A 27,423-nucleotide genomic window follows, 5' to 3' on the forward strand; every position below is an offset into this window, starting at 1 on the left:
TGACTAAACCTGACATTAGACACCTTTATTTGATTAGGCAATCAAATAAAGGGTTAGATAGCTTTCAAATGAACAACTACTAATTTAAAGTAGTTGTAAACAGTTTGTCAGTGCCATTATGTGTTTGTGATAACGTTACAATGTCTTCTGCCCAATAATAGGGTTCTGTTATATAACCCTATTATTATAGTGGACGGTTTCACAACCAGCTTGTATAGTTATCACCTAACCAAAATGCTTTGTCCTGGGTTACGTACCTTTTTGTTGTTACATTAGCTATTTTGTAGTTAGTTAGCACAGCAGGGATGATGTATTTTTGTAGGCCAACCTCGGAAGTGAGCATAACACTGGTTTCCTTGACAAAAAGCTAATAAGCAAAACGTGAAAATCTCTTAAGCTTGTGTTCACCACAGACCTTTTTTCAAGCATCTAACCAAAAACCCATTGACTTCCAGATGAGGGCACTGGAAGTGCAAACAAATGCTAACTAATTTCCAGGTTTTAGGACTTGTTCCTGTGTGTTCAAAGAGAATTTGAGACTAGTTTTTACAAACACAGGAAGAGCAAATGTAATTTTCTGTGACAATATTTTAGTTCGTGTGGACTTTACGCCAGAGAAGCTAAGATAATCTTTAGATAAACATAGACACAGCGTTGGTATCAAACTAGTCATTTACATGTCATTTAGTGTGAACTTGGCACCCAAACTTTAGAGAGCATTTACGTATAGCTGGTGCAACAGACTACAGATTAAAAAAATAAAAACATAACTGCAAGAAAAGAAAAGCATATATCACAAAACTTACTGGCCAACAGTACAGGAAAACTAGCTAGCTAGTTAGGAAACCATGCTGTGCTTGCTGAACTGTGAGCTGAGAAAAAAACAGATAAGGAGATGTCAATGTTTTCAGAATTAAGTGTGCACCCTGCTTCTAATTATCTGGTAGTTATTTGACATTGAACATGATCAAATCAGATTCAGGTTCAGTGAATTTACCTCAGGCGGATAGCTGCTCCTCCTTCTTTCTTCCACCATTCTTCTGATCAAAATCCATTGTGATTGGCTAGTGATTAACACTTGTTAGTGTTAATGGTGTTAGAAAAGTGAGCAGATTACCCGTGAGATTTGTTAGTTAGAGCTGTGTAGTGACATACAAATCAGCTCTTCTTACATACATTTTTTTATGTTTATTAGTTCTGAACATAATTAACCGCTGATGTAAAGACCTTTGAAGAAATTATGAAAAAGGGAAAAATAGAAAAATAGAAACATTAATTTTTGTTCATCACATGCAGATTCCACCCATGACATTACCCAGAATTAAACAATCCTCCCAGTAGCTTAATTGCTCAGGACATGCATGATTATCTTCTTGTGGAATTAAATTAGGCTCAATCTAGTACTCAGAATGATTTCCATAAACTTGAAGACTGTGCCACTTGGGACACTAACAATTTAATTTGCATTTGTTTTTACAGCCGAATGTAGAGCACAAAGTTACAACCATTAGAAATGAGGCAGCCAATCATCTTATCTAAAAGATACACGACTGCTTGGGGGCGGCAATGAACTTATTTATACACTTAATTACACATAGTCCATTCCATTCATTTTTAACTAAACAATCTAGATCATGTAGTGCCACACAGTCTGTAGGATTTCCATTGAAGATGTTAATGCCTATGTTGTACTCTCTTTGCTGTAACAATGTAAATTTCCCCGTCGTGGGACAATTAAAGGATTTTTGATTCTGATTCTGATTCTGGTTGTAACCCAATCTCACAATTGCCTACAATGCCAAACAAGCACATATTATTACAGTCATTTCTTTTCAGGCATAATTGTTTTGTTTTCTTGAAACAAATGGAAAAAATTGGTTATTTTAACCAGTTTTGAAAATGAATTGATTTTGTTTTCAGGGCCGTAGCAGGATTTTAGAAATATTACACACTAGACACCAATACACGTAACATACTTAACTTTTGTCACGTACGTAACATACTTAACTTTTGTCACGTACGTAACATACTTAACTTTTGTCACGTACGTAACATACTTAACTTTTGTCACGTACGTAACATACTTAACTTTTGTCACGTACGTAACATACTTAACTTGTGTCACGTACGTAACATACTTAACTTGTGTCACGTATGTAGCATACTTAACTTATGTCACGTACATAACAACTTTACTTATGTCACATACCTAGCATCCTAAAATGACATTACGTTGGTAACGTGCTTCATCACATACGTAACATAATTTAAGTTACGTAACAAACCATGAACTTTTACTAAACCAAACCAATTAGAATTCACAACCTCAACCACGTGTTAAGGTCTATCGGACTGCCCTTCACGTTGCAAAATTACGTTAAAGGTTTACCCAGTGCGATAGAAAGTGACACCAAGGGGTGTTGAACCAGCGTCCGGATGTGACGAGTTGGGAGTGAGACGTGTTGATACAAGTGTATTTTTGTCATAAACAGTCACATTGAAAGATATAGAAAAAAGTCTGAATATACATGTATATATGTATTTGTAGAATGTAAATAGGAAACAATACGTATGACCTCAGTGTCCGAAGCCACAGTCAAAGCACGTCAATTTTTATTTTATAGCCCGAAATAGCAAAATTGCCTGAAGGGCTTTGTAATCGTTACAGCATAGCATGCCCTCTGTCCTTAGACCTCAGTTTGGAGAAAAAAAAACGTTAACTGGCAATAAGGGGAAGTGGAAACAACAGAATGAAACGCTTGATTCTACCAAATGTTTGAAACAGTGGCTCTGCATTGGAAGCACATTAAAAATAATTTTTTCAATTTTTTTAAAAACAACAGTTTTTAGAACTCAATCAAAGATTTTAGCTGAGTAAAAAATACAGCCTAGTTTTGAAGTCAAAGACTAGACATATTTGTCTTCTTCCACTAGGATTAAAAAAGCAAAAAAAATTAATGACAATGTACAAACAACCATGTAATCCTTTGAGAGAAGCACAAAAATCCCCTTCACTGGTTTTTATATCTGACATCAGCAGTGCGGGAATTATTAAAATAGATGGCGTTTAGCTTTAATCCAGTACAAAGAAAACAAATTTAATGAACACACTATAATGATCATTAAGTGAGAATAGCAGTGAGGTTTGTTCATGCCTCACTTATATGAGCTCACTAGGCAGCTTGAACACACTTCACCGCTGCTTTAACAGCGTCACCTGCTGAGACGTTGCCCCGGCAACAATTGTGTAAATACCACACTGGCACCTATAGAAGCACAACCAATAAATCCTGTTTCAAACTCTCTCTCTCTCTCCCTCAATCTCTATATCTCTCTCTCTCTCAATCTCTCTATTTGTTTCTCTCTCTCAATTTCCCTCTCTCTCTCTCTCTCTCTCTCTCTGTTTCTCTCTCTCAATATCCCTTCTCTCTCTCTCTCTCTCTCTCTCTCTCTCTCTCTCTCTCTCTCTCTCTCTCTCTCTCTCTCTCTCTCTCTCTGTTTGAATAAAAGATTCATCTAATTTCTACCGTTTGAGCTAAAAGCAGCACAGACAGGAAACGTCAGCTCGGTGCGATCAAACTCACCTGTAAATGAGGAAACTAGAGATTCCAAAAATGATGAGTGCTAGGCCGGATCCCACAGCTACAATACCCAGAACTGGCAGATGACCTGGAAACAGGAGAAGAAGAGGGATTCTACACTCAGTTGTCTCTCATATGTTCAACAGATGTCCACATTTATGTCTTTGAAAAGAAAGGAAAAAAAGCACTGTGCTGTGAAAAACACAGCTGCGACTTCCTGAAGTACAGCTGCACTGCTTTAGAAATCTGTCAACCAAAAAAACCCGACAACAATTTCACACAATTATACAGCTCTGACATTCCTGATATATATTTTAAGCCCTAATGGCGACTAATTATACCACATGCTGTAAATCCCTCTAATGAGGGAATATAATTAACACTAAACACTAAATAACACCAGAAGATGTTTTAGCTAACTGCATTCATTAAACAAACAAAATGTGAATTTTTCATCTTTAAAAAAGACACAAAACTCACAATAAACAAAGTTGAAGACCAATTTTCTATAAATATCGGGATAATACTAATCATGAATTATTTTGGCAACGATAGTTGTGTATTGAAAATCTGATGTCAGCTCCAATATTAACTGCAATATTTACACAGCGGCAGTCTGGACACGTTTAGCCTAGTTTAGCAAAAAGACTGGAGGCAAGGGGAAACAGCTAGCCTGGTTCTATACAAAGTGAAACAGGAGTTTACAGAACATGCTAGCAGCTTTATGAGGCTGTATTTAGACACAGCAGTGCGTTGAGCTAAATGCCACTGTTAGCATTCATATATGAACCTGGTGGCTCTAGAGGAAAAGTCAGAGGATCATCCAAGTCATTAGTATTCATTCTGGCACCATGACTATATGTACCAAATGTTATGGACCATACAGTATAGGTGATATGTTTCATATCTTGATAACAATATATATCACGATATAGCAAGTTTTCTGGTAATTCAATAAATAAATTACATGGTAAATTGTTTGTATTCTCCTGTGTGGATTAAATGAAAGCGTATTCTCTTATTTAACATAGAAATTTGAGTTAGTATGTTCTTGTTATGATCAGTTTAGACGACGTAAATGTGCATCTCTATATGATATGATAAATGATCATATTGAAATATTGCCAAACCCTATTTCAGACTTGACTAATGTTGAGTGACCAGTTTCCAGATTAGCCCAATCTTCAAAACTGCCCAATTCAATAAAAACAAATACAAATCGTAACCTTGCCAGAATTCTGTGTAAAACTGTAAAACCATTTTATACGCAATAGAAAACGCATGAAAAGCTTTATATCAGCATCAAATATCCAAAGATAAAATGTTAGATGGAGGCTATCGTTACTAGGGAGGTCACAAGAACCTATAGATCATGTGCATGTGACGTCACGCTTACGTCCCAACCCGGAATTCAGCCATGTTGGTTGGTATACATGACCAAGACGGCGGCCATTCACATGTGAGTTGCTGCAACGCTTCGTAATTTTCTTTGTATTTAAACGTCTAAGATTGAAAGAAAATGCCAGTCGTGTGCGCAGTGTATAATTGTGGTAATAACGCTACTCGTGACCCAGAGAAATGGTTCTTTAGATTTCCTAAAATCATCCAAAACAACGATCCACGATTTAGCAACATAACTTGTGAGGATTTAACAGAAGACAAAGCACAATTCACCCGTGAGTGTGTGGCGTCCACTTTATATCTGGTAAGAGCTCATGCTAAAGCTATGTTTTCAATGTTTACGTTAAACATTTGTGCTTATGATATACCCGTAAGACCTCACCTCACTCACAAACCACAGCTTGAGCGGTGTATCTCGAGCTCTTTGCGAGTGATTTACACGGGCATGGACGAGCACCCTGTCATCTTTCAGTGGTTTGGTAAGAAGACTACCAACCCAGCCAGAAACAAAGAAATTATAAGCATCTAAGCTCTTGTATGCCTTCATTTGTGCGTTGGTTGCCCACGACGTTTGTAGCACAAGGTAGTTCACAATATCCTAATATTCAATCGGCGGTAATGAATCTAAATCCTCAATATAATCCGACGGCTTTAGCGTGTACGGGTCAAGGCCGCAAATTTGGACTTTTTCTCTGAATCTGGCCTTTGCAGAGGACTCCAGAGAGTCAGAATACTTTGAAGAAGTCAGAGTTGTCTTGCTGTTGTTGTTCGCTTTTACACGGCATTGTTGATTTGCTATCCAACCAACATGGAGTCGCACGCATACGTCACACAGTTTTGTCACGTGTTTGCACACTACCTATACCTTGGTACCAAGTTGATGCCAAAATTCTAAAAACGTGACAATACTTGTTGTTCTACAAAACAGGCAGTACCGTGGGTACAACAAGTACAGTAGGTCCCGTCGACGCGTTACAATCTGGAAAATAAATAAATAAATAATAGAATCAGTTCCTAAAGCACACAAGTCTGGCCGTGTGCCCTGGACCTCTGCTCCCTCTCTCCCTCACAGCGGTTAGCTGTCGGCGCATCCACCTCTCTATTTCGCTCAACCAATCGCTCGCTCCACATACAGTATGCACATACTTGACTTTTTTCTGATCATTTATTAATTAAACTCACGATGATGCGTCCAGGGGCCCACCCTATTCTTTCCCTGAGAATGGTACATTGTAAAAACAACACAAATCCCTGTTGAAGTCGGCAGAAGTAAAGCAACTTAACGTTAACTGTTAGCAGCCGGTCTTGGTGCTGCTATCCAAGCTCTATTCAGTAAAAATATGTATTGGGCGAAGGAAGTATAACATTATCATGATGTGTTTAAATGTAATATTGGTAAAGTTAGTTTTTGGCAAGAAACTTATTCAAGTTTACAGTTGTTGGAAGGAAATATTACAATAATAGATATTGGAGAGGGAAATATGAGCTGTATTGAAACGTAATAAAAGGAGTGTATGTTGAGTGACATGGGATTTATTGATATGTTTTTGTTTTTTACTGTGGTATTGAATTGGCAATTAGAATCGTGGAATTTCACTAGTAAATGGACTGCTTTTATACAGCGCTTTTCCAATCTTTACGATCACTCAAACAATCACGCTTTACAACACATCTAAGCCTTCAGCCATTCACACACATTCATACAAGGTCAGGTCGTCATTCACACACACTCACACACCGTTGGCCATCGTGAGCAATGTGGAGTTCAGTATCTTGCCCAAGGACACTTCGACATGTTGACTGCAGGGGTTGGGGATCGACCATTCAAACTCCTGAGCCACAGCCACCCACAGGTGTCGGTATGGAATACTACGTTTCTGGTATCACATCTGGTGACACATCGCAATACACAAAGTGTGCAGTTGATGTCGATGTTAATGATGATGACGCCAAGGTAAGTAGGTCCTGCATTATCCCTAATGGCGATGGAATGCACCGCATGTCAATCACATATTTGTCAAATTAAATGAGTCAATAATATTAGTGAATATTAGTTTACTGAAATTTGTATATGTGTTTTTGACTATAAAATGACAGCTTGTTTTGTTATATTGTTTTCAAAAGCCCACAAAATGTTAACAAAAGCAGTTTCATCTCCCAACACTATTTGTCCGAGCCCAACTTAATGGATGGGTGGAAACCAGCAAAATCTTGCAACACTTGCAACCCACCGACAAACTTTGCCATCCCTATGCAGACACGCTGCTAACATGACGAATACAAATCTGCCACATTATTCTGGCCTTCTCTGTTTCTTTACACTGTAGATGAGACACTGCTGTCATTGTGTGCGTTAAACTGGTAATTGTCAATATATTTCCTCAAATTCCTGAACACTTCTTTTCCTTGGTGCTGAAAGTGACACTGGAGAAGGCGACATCCAGGCTCCCAACTCTGCAAAGTATTTGCGGATGGCTTCAGATTTGTGACAGAGTCAGATTTATTCCACATCCTTCACACCAAAATACATATATAATTGGAGTGGTTTTCATCCTCAGTTCATCCTCTGTGTCATTTCCCTCTGAAACTGCCACTCTATCCATGCAACAAAGACCATTTCCACCACTTATCTGTCACTCTGCGTGTTATTGGAGCAAATATTGCACTTCTACATTTGCTCTTTCACTTCATTGAGGGAGAGAGTCGGGATGAAATAGAAGGGAAACAACACATTTATCATCACAGCATCAGTGAAAATATCACAGGCCCTGTAGAGATGACAGTGATTATATAAACAAAGCATTAGTGCACTGTAATATACATCTAATGAGCCATTCAATCAAAAAAGCTGTCATTAAGTGTGAGATAATGCTGTGCATGAACTTCCTTGTCATAATTTATTTTCATGCATTTTCTGTGTCCAATAGTCAAGTAGCCTTATGTAGCTAGTTTCTAGAAAATACTTCACTTCAGACACAGGTATAATCATCTGTAGTGGGTTAAGTGTGGAGTCATACCATCATTGCAGGAGGGGTCGTCTGTGGAAAACACACAGGGGGGGTTATCCAGCGGTGGGCCACCGTTGGGCCAGAGGATCTTTTCTGTCTGGGACCATATGATGTCTTTAGTGGTTCCATTGTAGTACGCAACAAGCTGCAAACACAGAGGAAATGCTCATTTAAATGGATGTGAATAAAGATACTTGGAGCCTTTTGTAAGCTCCCTTACAGTGTGTTCCTACAGCAAGCTATAAGTGTATCCATTTATAGTGAAGGACAATGCTGATGACTTTGTTTATCATTCGTTTTGCATCCACAGAGTGAGTGCAGATGTCACCTCCAAGCTAACCGCTGTTCCACAAGCTCATACAACTAAACATTTGTTGCACTAAACTGCATTCTCAATTACATTTCGAGGGCAAATAATTTTTCCCCGGATTATGGTCGCACTATTTAATGTGGTTAATGTTGTGATTATAGGTATAGAAAAAAGATCATGGTTTCGCTTAAAATAAAAGTCACGTACGTTAATTAAAATAAGTCAACGTCGACACTCGGCTCTCCATATGAAATCAAGAATATTAAAGTATGACATTTTGAGAAATATGCTAATTTGCTTTCCTGCTGACATCCATGTGAGAAGATCAAAGCCATTCTTATGTCTGTATAGCAAATGTGAAGCTAACGCAGCGGGCTAGCTTATTTTGGCATAAAGACTAGAACACATTAGTAAACAGATGGCCTGCCTCTATCCAGAGTTTAAAAACTCACTAATAAAAATTATACATTTTTGCTAACTATTATGTTGTATCTTGCTTGTTTTCTCCTTACAAAAACAGGAAAGTAAAAGCAACAAGTTTCGGTGTAATCGGTAGTAACATGCTGAAACAAATTCTTGGCCAGGCCCAGTGACTTCCTGGAGTCTCTGCTGGTGGCTGCCTGGTTACCTCACAGTGACGACGAGACGAAAAAGTTAATGCATTTCCCAAAATGTAAGAGTTTGTCAGATACAGCCGTAATCTAACAAATGCTTTTTTTCATGTATTTGATAAGTGTATAGAGTGTCCCCATCACACCCCTTACATCCTGAATAGCTTGTGTGTGCGTGCGTGCGTGCGTGAGCTTTATTTTGACGGCCTCATGAGCAGCATCTGTCGTCCTGCTGTGAAACACGACTCCTGTGTTTCTAACTAGCCGGAGGAGTATTTAGGTGTTCCCCTCATGCTCAAAGCATGTTGTGTCGTCTGTGCTAAAGCCTGAAAGGCCGTCACCCCAACAGAGGGTAATCAAAACAATGCAGAATGTGTTGGATAAAGGGGCAAAGGGAGCGTCATCTGAAATAGCTGCAGTATCTCAGTTCAGGGGCTGAACTACGCTGCAGTCACTGCACTGCAATTCCCTTCAAGCATGTGTTCACTGTTAAAACCTTTAATGCCTTCAAGTCTGCAAGCTGAGACGGACAGTTTAGCTTATTTCCTTTTGCAGCAAAAACAAAATATTGAGAGTACATAAATAACATACAAAAAGGAATACATAAAGTGTAAATATATGTTGAAAAAGCTGATATACACTATAGTTGTGTTCCCATTTAATCGTCAAGCGAACTTTAAGCGAACTTTTGAAATGACGCAAAAAATAATATAATAGTTTAGAGCAAATGAACCCATCTACGAGAGAAAAATAGAAAGAGGTCTTCAGGAATTTGTTTCAATTGCGCAGGTTGTAATTGTTCTTTCATGTCAGCTACTAGTGACCATATTTCATGCTGTATGGAGACAAATAGAAATCTTCTAATCAAGGAAGACCCAGACAGCGAAAACATCTGATCAGTCAAGCGATTAAAATGTCCGCTACATCAACATTGACAGATTTATTTCGATCAGAACTTATTCGACAAAGGTGTTTCCATTCCCATTTAGAGCATCAACTCTATTTCGACAAATGCAAAACCCAACTCAAGCGAGTGTATAAACCTTTTGCGCAAGTAAGGAGTTTTTATTTTATTTTTCCCATTCTATACAACTGTTCTAATGCGATACTTCAAAATGCGCATAAAAATACATTAATAAAAACTAGGGCTGTCGAATTAATGCGTTAATTTCGATTAATTAACACAGAAAAAATAACACAACCAAAATATTAACACAGAATAATTGCACTCCTCCTCCCTTTGTGCAAGGGGACATCGTCATGTTGACACAGTAATGTGCCTTCCTCAAAATGTTGCCACAGAGCTGGAAGCACATATCATTGTATGCTGTAGCACTAAAGGAGAACTGTACACACCTGCTGTTTGGAGGTATTGGGGACTACTACTGTATATGTGAAATTAAAGTAGTTTAAAGCCTTTTGTGACTCCAGAGGGAACTGCAGATGTACATCTTGAACAGGAGCATGATGAGATTTGTCTAAATTGTTAACATATACAAGCAGCCTAGTCATAATTTGACAGATTGTACTAAAAACATAATCACAAACAACACATAACATGGATATAATCAGCAATCCGTCAAAATTAGTCATTTTTACATTGATATTATATTATATTGTATTCAGCAGTCTGAGATTCTGAAAGCTGAAATCGACCTGTGATGTTTTCAACCAGGCTGCTGGCTACTCAGGTCAATCAGACATATAAATGGACCAATTAAAAACAGAGGATGAATGAGAGCAGGAGGTCACGCTGACAGCCTCTGAGGACTGCTAGGAAATTCTAACTGAAGTCAAATGGAGCTAACCCACTTCTTCTACCATCAGAGAAGAAGAACACACATAGTTTCATCAGACTGTGAGGGAAATTTGAGGTTTTATGCATCTTATCATTAGAGAAGTCAGGACCCCAGAATATGTCCATGACAGTAATATCCATTTGCTTTCATTGCATTGTACTTATTCAGCATTTAACATTTAGGAGTTTTTAAGGAATAGTGCACATCCAAAATTCAGTATCTTTAGTATCCCCCCCCCCCCCCCCCCCCCATGAAACTCTGTTGAAGATCACAAACACATTAAACACAGAGCAAACAATCGACGGTAACAGTGAAAGCACTCGTACCCCGTACTCTCCGGTCTCCTGGTTGGTCATCGCCCACAGGTTGACGTCTATATCTCTGGCATTTTTGTGGTCTGTTGTAACAAGTCCCGTCACTCCTAAAAACACAAACAGTATTCGCATTAAGGGTCTGATTCAACTTCATATCTGGTCCTTATACAAACTGACAAACCCCTTTTATTATTTACTTATTTTAAGAGTCACAAACTGCAGGATTTTGCAAGTCATCCTTCAAGAGACATTGTTTGACATTGTTCTGGTAGAGTGCTGCTGGAATGAGTCCGAAAACCCAGAAATGTGTTTCTCCCGGTTCCATTGTCTCAAAGTCACTGGGTTTTTTTAATGGCATTTTGGTTAGATGCCTGAAATAAGGTCTGTTGTTAACATAGGCTTAAGATATATTAATGTTTTGTTATATACATCAGTAAACACCCCACTCGTGAGTTTTGAATCTGAAAATCATCACAGTAAAAGCATCATTTCCAGCATTATCCTTTTATAGTTTTACACATTCTCCTCTCCTCTAACTACTGATCACTGTAGTAAAGGTTGAAAATAAGATGGAACGTGACCTTTAAGTAGAAAAAATGCATTAGCTGAGCTAGTATTTGATATTTGAAAAAGCTTTTCCTTCTGTAAAACCAGGTAACATTTTCATGCATCCACTATAATAAAGTGAAAGTTTCCATTATTATTCCTCAACATGGGCTCCGGTTTTCCTTGTTTTTGTCCCATCATGCTGAGCAAAACAACCTCTCATCAATCCTTTTAATCTGAAACAACAACATGCCATTGTTCTGCTTCTTCCAATATGATGTGAGTGCAGATCTGACAGCCAGCAAAGTAAACAAAGGAAGTGTGTGAGCACCCACATCAAGCATCAAATGGACTATTAATGGGAGTGTTGTATGATAACTGTTCAATAACAGGATAATTATGGTGTCGCAGGATATATTTTAATCACATTTTGGGTTCCGTGGTGCTTTCCAAAAATAGCTAGCTGGGCCTGTCACTTGGCTCACTGCAGGTTTGTTTGAGAGAACCCGTTACCTGTTATCTAAGAAGCAGCCGTGGCTTTACAATAACTCTAGAATGTACATATTTATCAATGGTAAGTTCACATTTTGTACGAGGTTGCATACAATTATATCCATATGGCAGTGGCACATACATCAAAACCAAACTATAAATACCGCCTTGAGGTTGTATGCCTCCGCCAACCAGTCAAGTTACAGTTTACATCCATGAATATCCAAAATGTCATTACTTCATCACTTTACCTTATTAGACATTTGTGTGAAATTGTCATAATTAGCATATGAATTGTTGAGTTATAGCGAAAAACATGTTTTGACGATCGAAATCTGATTAGTTCATCCTTGAGTCCAAGTGGATTTTTGTGCCACATTTGAAGAACTTCCCTCTAAGCGTTCCTGAGCTATTGCGTTCACAAGAATGGGACATCATGCCTCCGGCCACAGCTGTTGCCAGCGTGGAGGCATACAAAGTAGCAGAGTTTACGTAAAACAGTAAAAAATATAAAAGGTTGTCACAGTCAAACATTCATCTTTTAAAACCTACTTTAACATGAAGAAGTTAAACCACATCTGCTCACCCCAGAATCGGCGGTTCTGCGTCCTCATCGTAATGTTGATGCCGTCGTTCTGGGCTCCACCGTCTGCCAGTGTCTCGTCCAAGGCCATGGCGTACAGCACAAACCCATCGTAGAAGCTGCCAGCGATATAGTCCATCTGCAAGGAGAGAAACTTCACTACCAGCAACAATGTGATTTAAAAAGAATACACACCGTTATGATTTAAGACCTAATGATGGATTAAAAAATTTAATTTTTAAGGAAAGAATGACCTATCCTTCAGCCAACGATCAAGAGGCGGCTTCTATGACAATATACAATTTAGCCAGTTAAAGAACAAATAGTTGGTATTTTCACTTTAACTGGCTAAATTGTATAATTGTATAAACACACAAATTATTTTGAATGTACTTTTGTAAAATTCCTGTACTTAATAGCTGACATCAAAGTAGTTATAAAAGGTAAAGTATTAATTGCTAACATCAATGTGTCAACATCATTCATCATTAACTGCTGCCAATTACACAGCACAGTGGGGATTTTCTGCACATCTTATAAAAGATTAAAGAGGTTGTGATGCTGCTGACAACACATACTGTTTTCATAGGTTGTTACTTACCAATGATGGTTCCAAATGCACACCGAAATCCCTCTGTGCTCTGGCATGGAGTCTCTTCTGGAAGTCTTTGTACTCTGGATTATCAGGAGGCCGGTACGTTATGACGAAAACAGACTGGAGGAGATGCAGAAAGGTAAAATCATTAAAGTATAGCATTAAATATGGGATTGTTCCTCACTCTGTACAACCCCAGAACTGTGTAACTGTAATATAAAAATGCTATTTAGCATGTTATGCTCGTTTTCATGCATTACTTATTTAATAAATTTAAAATTATGCTAATGGTATAATGGCCTACAAGCTGTATCTCTGTTTGTCTTTGTTTTAGTAGTCAAAAACAACAAATCCTGTCTCTTCCTCTGGACCATTTCTAATTTCAGCATAGCAAATCCTAAACTATACACTCTAGGTCAGTGGTTCTCAACTTTCTTTGGGCCAGCGCCCCCCTATCCATTTTCCAGGTCCCTTACTGCCCCCCATCAAATAAAATCTAGGCTAATTGTCTCCCCTGAATTTTAATGTTGATTATTTTTCAGTTTATTTTATTCTGATTATTATTCTTAGTATTTATTATTTATATTATATATTGATTATATTAATTTAGTATTTAAATTCTTATAATATTTTTCTTATTATTAGGCTGCTATATTATGTTACTGTATATTATAAAAACAAAAATTATCTGAGATTGAAGTTACATAATATAATTTCTAAATAATAATAAATATTATATTATTTAAAAAAAAATTGTTGTTGTTGTTTTTACCTTCAATTGCCCTAATACGCCATGTACCCAGGGAGCAAACAAAGACATTTTATTCATGAGTGTTAAACAAATGCAACAGTAAAAAGTTTGAGATTCAAACTTTATTCGGTGTCAAAGACTGCAGCCAATAATGGTCAGACATTCAAACTGTAACCGGTGTTAAACACAGCAGCCTCAGAAATGCGAAACAATTTGCACTTTTAAGTGTTCCAACGATAAACGAGCACAAAGGAACATGTCTGAGCCGCTGCCCCCCAACGGTTCCTCCTGAAATTCAGTTTTTTTAAATATATATATAATTATATAGCGCCAATCACAAGTCACTTTTCACATTGAACAGGTGCTCTTTTATTAAATAAACTAAACGCTTAAGTTATTTATCTAATTTATGTGCACGTTTCCGTGTTTACTGCGTTGCTTTGCGCATTCATATTATCTCCTCTGCTCTGTTTTGTGAACACCTCCAGTTAGACACAGAGCGGAGGAAAGGAGAGGAGAGAACTACAAAGCGCAAAAATCCAACACATTAATTATAAATGGAGCAGTATGTGCTGCTTTCACAAAAAACTATTTTAGACTTTTTTAGGAAATCCTTTGGCTTCATTCTTAACTGGAAGAGCTGTAGATCGTTGTTGATGTTAGAACAGTTTTTGGATCCCCACCACAAACTTCCACAAGAAATTACAGTACTGTAGGAAGACTATTGCCATAATGAGCCCTGTTTTGGTTCTCAGACAAAATAACGCCTTGCATGATCAGCTAAATGTGAGCCAAAATATTGTTCTGCAGCCATAAACTGAGGAGCAGTTCATATTGAGATGACAGATATTGAGATCACCGTGTTTGATGCTAACGCTGTCATATACCTATTCATGGTTTCAACACAGCTTTTCATTAAATCTTGTCTCCAATCTTAAAATTGCTTTGTTCTTGAAATAACTTCAACCTTTGTGAATAGGCGTAGGTATAATGGCACAATATCTTGAATGTGTGAATGCTGATTAAAGAAGCTGTTTGACTAATCTTTTAATTCATTAATATGAAAATAATACTTTAGTTGCAAATAAAATGAGTAAAAGTGTCCCCAGTCATTGCTTTCACATGCTTTGAGTGAAACAATCAAATCACTTTATTATTAGTCATTTGCTATTAGTCAACTTGACTTTTGCAATGCTGTTTGCTAATAACACACTTCAGAAGAACAAATGGTAAGACTAAGAGGGTTTGCTAAATTTGCGGAGATAAAAGGCGGAGCAGATGTTTGAGGAGTTATTAACATTTAAGTCCTACAAATGGAAAACAAAGAGAGATATTATTCCATAATTTCCATGAAATTCTTGAATTTAATTGAAGTTAATGTTCCAAATAGTTTTAAGCCTTTTAGGCAGACATATGCTGAGTCCATTAGGACAGAAATTTCCATTATGACAGAGATTTATATTCAGAAAGCCACTCTCCATCATAACTTTGTGAACACTGAATCAAAGAGTTAAGAGAAGCCATGTGTGACATTCAGGGAGATAAATTAGACGAGCGACACATCTGTGTCCACTCTCTAATGTCTCAGTACACTCATTTGAAGGGTGAAATGGCTTCCGATGAAACACATCATCCCATTCATTAATGTCAAGCAACAATTACAAGCCCTAATGTAGTTGAAATGATTGAGAGGTCCTTGTCCTTTGGGAGACTCAATTTGCCCATAGCATGTTTCTCATTACCATAAAAGCTTCCTATGATTTTGGTTTTAAAAAACTATTGATTCTGAAAGTATTTGAACTAACTGTCTGTTTTAAGATGAATTTGAGGATTTAATTCCATTATTCAGTAAACAGAGCCCAATAGAGATTATGAGATGTAGAGAGAAAGCGACCAGAAACAGCAAATGAAATGAGCATTGTCAGAAACATCCATTTCTCATGCCAAATGGTGGTTTTGGGTTTGTATTGTTCCCTGCCTCCAATTACAAAGCGGGTTAAACTTTGACAGTCCGCATTCAATAAATCTACAAAGAATGTGTTCAGTTCTTCAACAGAGGCATGGCTGTTGACTGTACATGTGTGCATACATGTGCATGTGCTTATGAGTGTTCTGAGTTCATTTTACCTTAAAGACCTTGATGGGATCGGCCCAGTCAGTGTCAGAGTTCTGCCACGGTTTGTGTTCGGCCAAGCTCTCCGCAAACACGTCCAGGTAGAAAATGGCGTAGTTTTCTGGATCCTGGATCTCACTCTGAAACAGTTTCATGATGTTCAGGAAAGTCTCCAGGGGCCCACAGATGTATACAACTGTAGACAGAACAACAATAAAAAATATGTATTAATACTTTTTTATAGAGCCAAAGATTAAACGTTTAGCACACCATTGTATCAATGTTCTTTTCCTTTTACACTCAAAGTATGTAAGTATTGAATGTACATACATGGACACATGAATGTATTTTGAGAACAGCATCAAAAATAAGTAAAACAAAAAGAGAAAGAAACAATATTAAAAAATAAAGGAAATAAATAATTAAATAAGTGTAAAGAATAACAAAGATAAAATAAATAGGTATGTCCTAAATACAGAGACATACATTAAATCTAAAAAATAAGTACACATCTCAGATCTCCTTTATCTTCCTAAACCTTTCCTGTTTCCCTGTCCACTACCCTTCTACATAAAATTAGAGCTGCAACAATGAGTCCATCCACAGAAAAATAATCAATTTCCTCCGAATGAAAATGTCTGTTAAACCTGCAGTCATTAATGAAGTAATGAATACAAAAAAAGAAAGTGCAACCACAGCCTCGCAAATATGGAGACTTCCTGCCCTTCTATGTTTTATATCATATTAAACCAAACATCTTTGGGGTTTACATTGACTTTTTTGTTGACATCTAAGGATATCACCTTGCACGTTGAGATGGACATTTCTTCACCATCTTTCAGACAATTTATAGACCAAACGACCATTCCATTAATCCTTTCCAAATGAACTAAAATCAAAGATTATGTTTATCTTAAGCACACAGTTTCAGTTTCTTTTATATTGTTTTTCAGGGTCAAGAGTCTCTGGATTCAAACCATCCATCCATCCATCGTCTACCGCTTAGACTACCGGGGTCGTGGGGGCAACAGCTCCAGTAAGGAACCCCAAACTTCCCTTCTCCGGGCCACATCCGCCAGCTCCAACTGGGGGATCCCGAGGCGTTCCCAGGCCAGTGAGGAGATATAATCTCTCCACCGAGTCCTGGGTCTTTCCCGGGGTTTCTTCCCAGCTGAACGTGCATGGAACACCTCCCTAGAGAGGCGGCCAGGTGGCATCCTTACTAGATGCCCTAACCACCTCAACTGGCTCCTTTCAACGCAAAGGAGCAGCGGCTCTACTCTGAGTCTCTCACGTTTCCTGCTGAGAGCCATGGCCTCAGATTTTGAGGTGCTGATTCTCATCCCAACCGCTTCACACTCGGCTGTGAACCAATCCAGTGACTGCTGAAGGTCACAGACCGATGACGCCATCAGGACCACATCATCTGCAAAGAGCAGCGATGAGATCCTCAGGCCACCAAACTGCAACCCCTCTCCTCAACGACTACGCCTCGATATCCTGTCCATGAAAATTACAAACAGGATTGGTGATAAAGCGCAGCCCTGGCGGAGGCCAACATTCACTGGGAACGAGTCTGATTTACTGCCGAGTATCCGGACACAACTCTCGCTTTGGGCGTACAGAGATTGGATGGCCCTCAGAAGTGACCCCCTCACCCCATACTCCCACAGCACCTCCCACAGTATCACCCGGGGGACCCGGTCATACGCCTTCTCCAGATCCACAAAACACATGTAGACCAGTTGGGCGTACTCCCAGGTCCTCTCCATGATCCTTGCAAGAGTGAAGAGTTGGTCCGTTGTTTCACGTCCAGGACGGAATCCGCATTGTTCCTCTTCATTCAGAGGTTCGACTATCGGCCAAACCCTCCTTTCCAGCACCTTGGAGTAGACTTTACTGGGGAGGCTGAGAAGTGTGATACCCCTGTAGTTGGCACACACTCTCTGGTCGCCTTTTTTGAATAGGGGAACCACCACCCGGTCTGTCACCCCTTAGGCACTGTCCCAGACTTCCACGCAATGTTGACGAGGCATGTCAACCATGACAGCCCCTCAACACCCAAAGCCTTCAGCATGGACGGATCTCATCAACCCCTGCGGCTTTGCCACTGTGGAGTTGTTTGACTACCTCAGTGACTTCCAACAGGGAAATTGACTATGGTCCTTCATCAGCTTCCAGCTCTGCCTCTACCATAGAGGGCGTGTTAGTCGGATTCAGGAGTTCCTCAAAGTGCTCCTTCCACTGCCCGATAACCTTCTCAGTCGAAGTCAGCAGGGTCCCACCCTTGCTGTACACAGCTTGGATGGTTCCCCGCTTCCCCCTCCTGAGGATCCGGACGGTTTTCCAGAAGCACCTTGGTGCCGACCGAAAATCCTTCTCCATAGTTTCTCCGAACTTCTCCCACACCCACTGCTTCACGGCAGAGGCTGCCACCCTTCGAGTCCGTCGGTACCCTGCAACTGTTCCTAGAGTCCTCCCGGATAACATAACCCGGAAGGACTCCTTCAGTCGAACGGCTTTCCTAACCACCGGGGTCCACCACGGTGTTCGAGGGTTACCGCCCCTTGAGGCACCTAAGACCTTGAGACCACAGCTCCTCACCGCAGCTTCAGTAATGGAGGTTTTGAACATCGCCCACTCAGGTTCAATGCCCCCAACCTCCACAGGGATGTCTGAAAAGCTCCGCCGGAGGTGTGAGTTGAAGATCTCCCGGACAGGGTCTTCCTCCAGACGTTCCTAGTTCACCCGCACTACCCGTTTGGGTTTACCAGGTCTGTCTAGAGTCTTCCCCCACCCCTTAATCCAACTCACCACCAGATGATGATCAGTTGACAGCTCCGCCCCTCTCTTCACCCGAGTGTCCAAAACATGCAGCCTTAGATCAGATGATACGATCACAAAATCGATCATTGACCTTTGGCCTAGTGTGCTCTGGTACCACGTACACTTATGAGCATCATGAGTTTACTTTTTTTCATGCAATCCGAACATATTGATCTACATTTGTATTTTTCACAGTCTCTGTAACATCTTAGCACTACTTGTTGTGTAATCTGAGCCACTGTCTGCCACAAGTCTTTGCATGTAAACTATTCATTAAAAATTGATACAGTATCACAAAACATAATATCGCGATAATCAAGTATATCAATATTTTCATACACCCATCCGTACACTTAAAACAAGTCCATTTGTATTGAAAACAGGCTGAAATAATTATATAACTCTGGCAAAGTTGCTTATTTTATGCAAACAATACTTTTCAATACGTTTACATAAGGTGCTTAATAAAATGAAGATTTGAGCGTTGGTGGATACATACAAGTCAAAGGCCACATTTACACACCAGGGCTTTACACACTGTTTTAAATTTTTGTCTACATGCACATCTGAATTTGTTTGGCCACCTGTTTATTTCCAGTTTCAACAGTGAGCCATATTTGATTATTTACACTCACAACAAGAGGTAAACATACACGAATAAATGCCAGCTGTAAGGCCATGTAGAGTCAGATCATGTGCAGCAGGCACAAACAAGAGACATAAGGATGAGGCTGCAGAGCAGGAGGTGGGCTAATTGCTTGGAAACCCACTGGCCTGAGGCTGGACGGTCCACTGGAGCAGTGGGAGGAGCCTGAAGCATGTGGGCAGGGTTTACCGGCCTCTTTGCAAGTAGATACACTCACTAATTTTGTTGCTATTCGCCCAAAATCCCAAGATTTCCTTTCAGCCAGCTCTGTGTTGATGTTTTGAACCTCAGCTGTGGCCAATATTGAGTTACAAACCATTCACAGTGAGCTGGGAGGACATTTGGGAGAGATCTATGACATATTTTAGTTGAAATATTGTAATTTTGTGTTTTGTGCAGGGTGCTGTAAGACATTCAGACTTGCACTGTTTCTGGATTTGCTTCTATGTGTTTCAGTTTAATTGCTCTCTACTGTTCTAGCGGCCGAAATTAGTTTTCTCAGACGGGTGGCTGGCAACTCCCTTAGAGATAGGATGAGAAGCTCAGCCATCCGGGAGAGACTCGGAGTAGAGCCGCTGCTCCTTTGCGTTGAAAGGAGCCAGTTGAGGTGGTTCGGGCATCTAGTAAGGATGCCACCTGGGCGTTCCAGGCACGTCCAGCTGGGAGGACTCGGTGGAAAGATTATATCTCCTCACTGGGAACGCCTCGGGATCCCCCAGTCGGAGCTGGAGGATGTGGCAGATTGGGGTTCCTTACTGGAGCTGCTGCCCCCGCGACCCGACCCCGGATAAGCTGTAGACGATGGATAGATGGATGGATGGATGTTCTAGCTCACCAATAATGTTAGAACCAGAGTTGATTGCCATATTTTACCCCATTTTCTGTAGTTACACATATTGAAATCAACAGTATAACACAAGTAGTGGATAATACACTTAGCTAGAGATATTTAGCCAGACGTTTCAGTCCAAATATTTGCCTCAAGTGACCTTTGATACTGTAGATATACTTGCTGCTATCACAAAAACAAGTTTTAGACAGTTCCGGGAGTCCTCTAGCTTTGCTCGACAAATATTTCAAATGTTGCTATGTTTGATTCAAATGTTGCAATGTTTGATTCAAATGTTGCAATGTTTGATTCAAATGTTGCAATGTTTGATTCAAATGTTGCAATGTTTGATTCAAATGTTGCAATGTTTGATTCAAATAACATTAGGGTTTGACATAATCTTCTTTATGTAATGCAAAAAGGAAAAAAAAATCAAACATCTACCAGAGGTAGCAAAGAAGCCAAAAGGGAGAAATCAATCAAAATTGAGCGTGATGTTGGTTCAGAGGACTTTGGTTCAGAGGACTCACAGTGGAAAAAAACTAAAGAAAAGCAAGGGATTCAACAAAACGCTGGACTCAAACACTTTAATGTTTCCTCTTTCCAACTGGTCGCTTTTCTTTTAACTGTGACCATGGTCAACAAGGCCCCCTCTGCATCACTTTTTAACGCACTGGGTACCCTTGAGTGTCATTTTTCAACGGGAGGTTTAGGCAAAACTACTTGGTTAGGTTTAGGAAAACATCATGGATTGGGTTCAAATAAGTATGTTTGTTACATAACTTTAAGTTACATAAGTATGTATGCGAGATGTACTTAAGATACGTACATAAGTTAAATACGTTAAATACGTTACGTGATGTAAACTAATTACTCCTGGGTGAAAGTTCTGTTTGTTTGTCGCTCTTTACACTACGTCACCCGTCTTCCTCTACTGACAATGCTGCCATATCTGACGAGGTGGGAGTGAGCACTGCCATGGTCGTGCCCTGATCATAACCAAGTCATGATTATTCTAACCATGACAACGAAAGTACATTAACCTTAATGAAGTAGTTGTTTTAACTCGACCTTGAACTTTCCTGCACACTCACCGAACTGTTTTTGTGCCTAAACCAAAAAGCAACGTGTTCCTGTAGAGGTGTGAGATCAGTACTATCGGTACTATTGCCAATACCCAAGTTTGAACAACAATAGGAATATAATTATTTTTATTCTTTTAAATGTGACAACATAAAATCAATGAGTCTTGCTCACCGACACTGTTGCAGGAATCAAACTCGAGACCTCTGTTACAGGCTGACAGGGCTCTACCCACTACGTTCACCCTGCCACCTACACCTTCCTGCTGTTGAGTCAAGATTAAAAAAAACATAGCATTATTTCCATTCGCAGTGTATGTCAGAGTGGCTGCTGCCAGGCAGTCCTCCCAGTTAGCAGACATTTCCTCATTTGTGAGATCAAAGTCGGCTGCTGCTTAGACCCCTGACTCTCATCTCTTCCAACATGGCTCGCCACGCCAGTGAGTCCTGCTGTCTCCTGGACCGCTCCCAAAACAAATGTGCTGCACAGGCAGGGGAAAATGTCCTCCTGTGTTGTAGCAGTCGCAGAGTATATGGACCTGCCGAGGCTACACTCTACAGTATGGTAATGAGCCCTGAGCGGCTCTCTACACTGCAGGCCTGTTATTAAGTCCCATATTAAAGAATTTTACAAAATAAAGTCTCATTTTTCTCTCCACTAAGGAGGATATGTTTTCAGTGTTGTTTGTTTTGTGTCTGATTTGGCAAGATATCACAAAAACTTGTTGACATATTTCTATGGTTGAGCCAAAGAACAATTGATTTATTTTTCGCTGCAGATCCAGAATTTTTTAAGAAGATTTCTCAATGTTGCAACAGAGCAAATTCACTTTTCTTTTTATTAAAAACCACTGCACTTTTAAAAATTGGCATATATTAAATCTCGTGATTTGTATTTCGATGCTGACCCAGATCTGAATGCAAAGTAACATTTCTAAACATCTTCTATTGTTAAAACAACACATACAATATGGCACATGTATAGATGACAGATGTGTGAGTACGTTCTCCTTGATAACAATAGTCTGCCCTGCTTTAAGATGCCAAGGAGAACAATATGAATACACATAGATTTAACTCACCTCATAAGGAAAATAATTCACAAGAGTTGAATAACAGAACATATGACTTGTATTTTATTCAGTGTTGCACACTTCCTTTTCTAAAGATACACGCTGCATTGTGGATAAACTATTCCACTACTAAAACCATCGAGAATCATTTCTTATTTGCTAATATTATAATCCTTGTGGTTGTATCAAACCCCCTAATTTTTTATACAATTTATGGCTGAATGTTTTTCAGCAGTAGCCATTCAATGTAATCACATTCTGTTATTACCTCTCTACTTTTTCATTGACAGTGGTGGAGTCCGCCATTTCCATGCGGGACTCAGATTACCTACCGATGTACATGTGTGTCACAGTAAACGACGCAGCATGTAATCCAGCATTATTTAATTGTAATTTGAGCTCCCTGTTCTCCTCTGGCTGTATCAGAGTATTAAAGCAACATAATGTAAAATTTGGTGTTTTTGCGACTTAGCGCCCCTATAGTTTCAGATAGCAATTACACCGCTGTCGGAAATATGGACAGCTGTATTGTGACACAAAAAATAGGCCAACACAGCCAAACATCAAGCAACTACAACAACACAAGACATAGCAAGCCAGCTGATATTAATAAACCGGCTCTGTTGCCCGTCCAAAGCTCCTGTGCTAGCGGTGTAAATACCTACTCTTTCCCGGTGCTGCGAGCTAACAGCTCATCATCTGACGGAAGGTCATTTGTTAGCGGTAGTTAGTGGTTCCATCAGAAAACTTAAAGGCAGAGCAGCCGGAGGATTTCAGAGGAAAACCTGAACACATTTTCTCCATAAAATATGATCCAGTTTCACCAAAATCAACTAAATTCAGTGAAGTTTTACACTAATCCCAGCCAATAGTAGTGTTCAAAGTGTGCAGTTTACACTCACTTGGTTGTTTAGTACAACTGCAGCCTAATACATAAACAGTCCTGCAATAAGTCCATCCTTTGTGGAGGTTATAATGACGAGGGGCTGCTGCCCTCATCAACATACTGGACATGGGGTGGACAACATATTAGAGTATAACACAACACAATGCAGTAACAGCACAAACTACATCCTCCAAAATAAAACCATGGAGATGTTCGACTCTGCTTCATGCTGTTGTGTTCCAAGCCTCCATCTTGTTCATCTTCTATCAGAACTCAGCAGTGTAATTATTGGCTACTTGTTGCAATGCAGTTTCCTCTTGATCAGGGGTAGCCAACCGTGGGCCCGCGGGCACTTGGTCGCCCGCAGAGACTACGTGAGTCACCCGCGGGGCATGTTCTAAAAATAGCACTAGTCAGCATGGAGCTCCATCTAAAATTTGTATTTAATTGTTTTGCCGTTTAAAAAAATCAATAACACAATAACTCGGACAGCACAACTTACATTTGTAGCATTTTGAACAAAATGCTACAAATCTTCTCATTCATACAAAACTGTCAATAAAGATATTTACAGAAATATCAGAGATGTGATGACTCTGACTTTCAAATGTTGAAATAGATTGAGAACATAAATAAATAATGTTGCATGTTAAAATATATCTGTGTTTCCTACCATAAATCATAATTAATAATCATTGTGAGGAACAATTAACATTAACATGTGATCAGACAGTCTCTTCACATATTTATTATGATTATTATTATCCATCCATCCATCCATCGTCTACCGCTTATCCGGGATCGGGTCGCGGGGGCAGCAGCTCCAGTAAGGAACCCCAATCTTCCCTTCTCCGGGCCACATCCTCCAGCTCCGACTGGGGGATCCTGAGGCGTTCCCAGGCCAGTGAGGAGATATAATCTCTCCACCGAGTCCTGGGTCTTCCCCGGGGTCTCCTCCCAGCTGGACTGTGCCTGGAACACCTCCCTAAGGAGGCGCCCAGGTGGCATCCTTACTAGATGCCCGAACCACCTCAACTGGCTCCTTTCAACGTAAAGGAGCAGCGGCTCTACTCCAAGTCTCTCACGGATGGCTGAGCTTCTCACCCTATCTCTAAGGGAGACGCCAGCCACCCGTCTGAGAAAACCCATTTTGGCCGCTTGTACCCGTGATCTCGTTCTTTCGGTCATGACCCAGCCTTCATGACCATAGGTGATGATAATATTATCATTAAAGGTGAACCGTGCAACTATATTATTCAGGAAGTTTGTGTCAAACAAGTAGCCCTTCGTATTATTCAGAACCCTTGAAGCAGCTCTCGGTATCAAAAAGGTTGGTGACCCCTGCTCTTGATTGAGGACCTTAGTAGTGAGTGTGAGTGCATTGAACCAAGTCAAAAAAGATGGAGGAACTAGTAAGTAAATTACACTTGATTATGTAAAGTTGGAAATGACAGATTGTTCACAAGTTTTAAGAAATTAAGAGTAGAAGACTCATAAAGATTTAGTTAGTTCATGTGTTAGATGAGTTCAATTCGAGAGGTAACAAGTTATTCCTGCATATTATTAAAATGTGTTTTCATAATTTAAGCTAGTTAGATTCATAACTACACTGTGTTAAATTTGGTTTGCAAATCAGAACATTTCACTGTTTTGGATGGCTCCATAGATAATCACATGCAAGTGCTCACACAGAAAGTGAGCATGTTACTGCACTCAACGTGTTTTTGTCACTTTCTCGATAGCAATGTGCTGGACTTTCTAACACGACTCTGTGTCATGTTTCTCTTTTAGCAGAATCCTATTCAAATAAGATTATCCTCCATCTTTGTTTCTTTATGCTCTAATCTGTCTGGGGAGCTTTTACGACTCTGTTAGACGACTTCATGCTTTGCCTCTGTAGCATTTGTTTGCATAGAAAACATGGCTAAACTTAATCTGTGAAAGCAACATCTAGTGAATCCAACCCTCTGCTACTGTTGCATCCTAGGAGTGTTTTTACAGGGAACAGGATTCCTGTAATCACACCGAGGCACTACTTGAGCTTCATTGTGAAGAGACACTCTTTTCATCACGCACTGCTAGCTACAAACCACTGGCATATGTACCTACAAGAGAAAATAACTAAAAATGCAACACAGCCTGATGTATTCTTCCACTCATACAGCTAAAAATGTTCCATCTTGAATGCCATTAATGGACTAAAAAGCATCAAGGTGAGAGAGTCACCGGGCAATGTGATGGGAGGTGGAATATATTTAGTGTTCTGAGTACTGTTTTTATCTCACGCTGCGCCAGAGCTAGAAAAACAGGCTCCAAAACTTTACGTTAAGGATCAGACAGCGATACTGATAGTTTGGATTGTGTGTGTCCACATATCTGATATTTCTGCCTAGAACCTTTCAAATCAGCTGAAAGGTTACGTTCTTCTCTGCAGGATAAGAAAACACTTTGTCTAAAAGGGATTGTGGCATCGACTTCAACAGTGACTTTCTGAAATGTTGACAGTTTGAAAACAGCCATATTCTAAGAGGTTACTTGTAGCATGACCCCGGCCACCACCTACCATCCACCAGGCCTTATGTATCCAAATTCACATTAAATGATAAATTCACATTTCTCAACAACACACACAACACCATGACCATAACTACGTCAATAAGCGCTTCAACACTTGGCCGTTTTGTAGCTTTGTTGCTCGTAGTGTGAAAAAAGTATTGCTCAATAAGCACAACACCAGATGTATTCAGCAGTGACTTAGAGACCTGCACCATCAACAGGACAGGGCCACACATTTACAGAGCTCAATAATGCAAGATCTGCCTATTATGTTGTACTTTATTGGTGCACATTCCCTTTCAAATGGGCAATTAATCAAACTACCAAAAGACATTGACATGCAGAGAAGAAGGAGATTATGGATGTTTTGTGATTATCTTATCTAATGTTGAATGTAGCATCATCAGTACAGCTGTCAGAAGTAGTAAATAGAATACTGAGGAGAAAAATAACAAAGTCTCACATAAGGGAAAAGACTCAAGTAAGATTCCTGAAAACTCCAGTTTGTGTACTTGGTCAAGTCCCACATGTGCATTTTCCAGGTATTAAAATGAGGAATTTGAGGAATTAGACGTGGTGGTGGGAGGGGTGTTTGACTCTGCAACAGCACGCAGTTACTTGGTCAGCTGTCAAAGATCCAATGATGTGTGGCTTCGCATTAAATGCCCTATTTTTTTCATTCCCACCTTTGCTCAGCCTCTTGCCGTTTGAACCCAGCCTGGTGACATTACAAAGCAAACAGCCCGGAGGTTATCTGACGGGATAAAAGTGTTGCTGAATGTCGAGCCAGAACAAGCCCTGACGAAACCATTAGCTTCCGTGACCTCCAGCTCACTGCGGTAGCGCCATAATTCATTTAGGAAGGGGGGGGGGGGGGCACCTTTCACCTCTTTCCCTTGCTGCTGCACCGATCTTTAATTACATTTACGCTGTGTTTATTCCATTATTTGTTGATGCCGTTACTGTAACAACAGATTAGGCAGTTTGAAACTCTTGTTTCTTTCACAGTGCCAGAAACCACAACATTTACAGTTTGGAAGCAAACTTTGCTCTGAGATGTGAGCTGCTTCCAGATATGATTGCCTCCAAACGTTTCCAGGACTATAGGGAGATACATATTTATAACACTCCCATGAGCAAGAGCTGAATATCAGAATCAGCTCAGCATTCCTGAACATTCATTGCAAAGAACAACCAGCAATCAAACAAGCACACTTACTCAAACTGACACATTGTGCTTATCAGGAAATATAAATAAAACTGGTGGAACATTTAAACTTATACAATTCAACAATCCTGTGATGACACAACATAATGACACGGTGACTTTGTCACGTTACCTACAGTGTTTCAGAGAACTATCTGAACCTGTTCTCCTAACTAAAGACCAAATGTGACATTTTAGTATTTCCAGAACAACT

General features: G+C 39.8%; 1 protein-coding gene across 2 annotated transcripts in view; it reads right to left on the reverse strand.

Moving 5' to 3' along the window:
• Positions 1-27,423, reverse strand: part of npr2 (natriuretic peptide receptor 2) — a 61,307-nt gene that overhangs the window by 30,603 nt on the left and 3,281 nt on the right. For both annotated transcript variants that reach the window (XM_029444344.1, XM_029444342.1), the window contains exons 2-7: positions 16,119-16,300; positions 13,247-13,360; positions 12,649-12,784; positions 11,037-11,131; positions 8,000-8,135; positions 3,585-3,669 (exon numbers count right to left, since the gene is read on the reverse strand). In XM_029444344.1, the coding sequence (XP_029300204.1) occupies positions 3,585-3,669; positions 8,000-8,135; positions 11,037-11,131; positions 12,649-12,784; positions 13,247-13,360; positions 16,119-16,300 (748 nt within the window). The remainder of the gene's footprint in view (positions 1-3,584; positions 3,670-7,999; positions 8,136-11,036; positions 11,132-12,648; positions 12,785-13,246; positions 13,361-16,118; positions 16,301-27,423) is intronic.

Source organism: Cottoperca gobio, chromosome 12 (genome assembly GCF_900634415.1).
Source record: "Cottoperca gobio chromosome 12, fCotGob3.1, whole genome shotgun sequence".
In the NCBI taxonomy this organism is placed as follows: domain Eukaryota; kingdom Metazoa; phylum Chordata; class Actinopteri; order Perciformes; family Bovichtidae; genus Cottoperca; species Cottoperca gobio.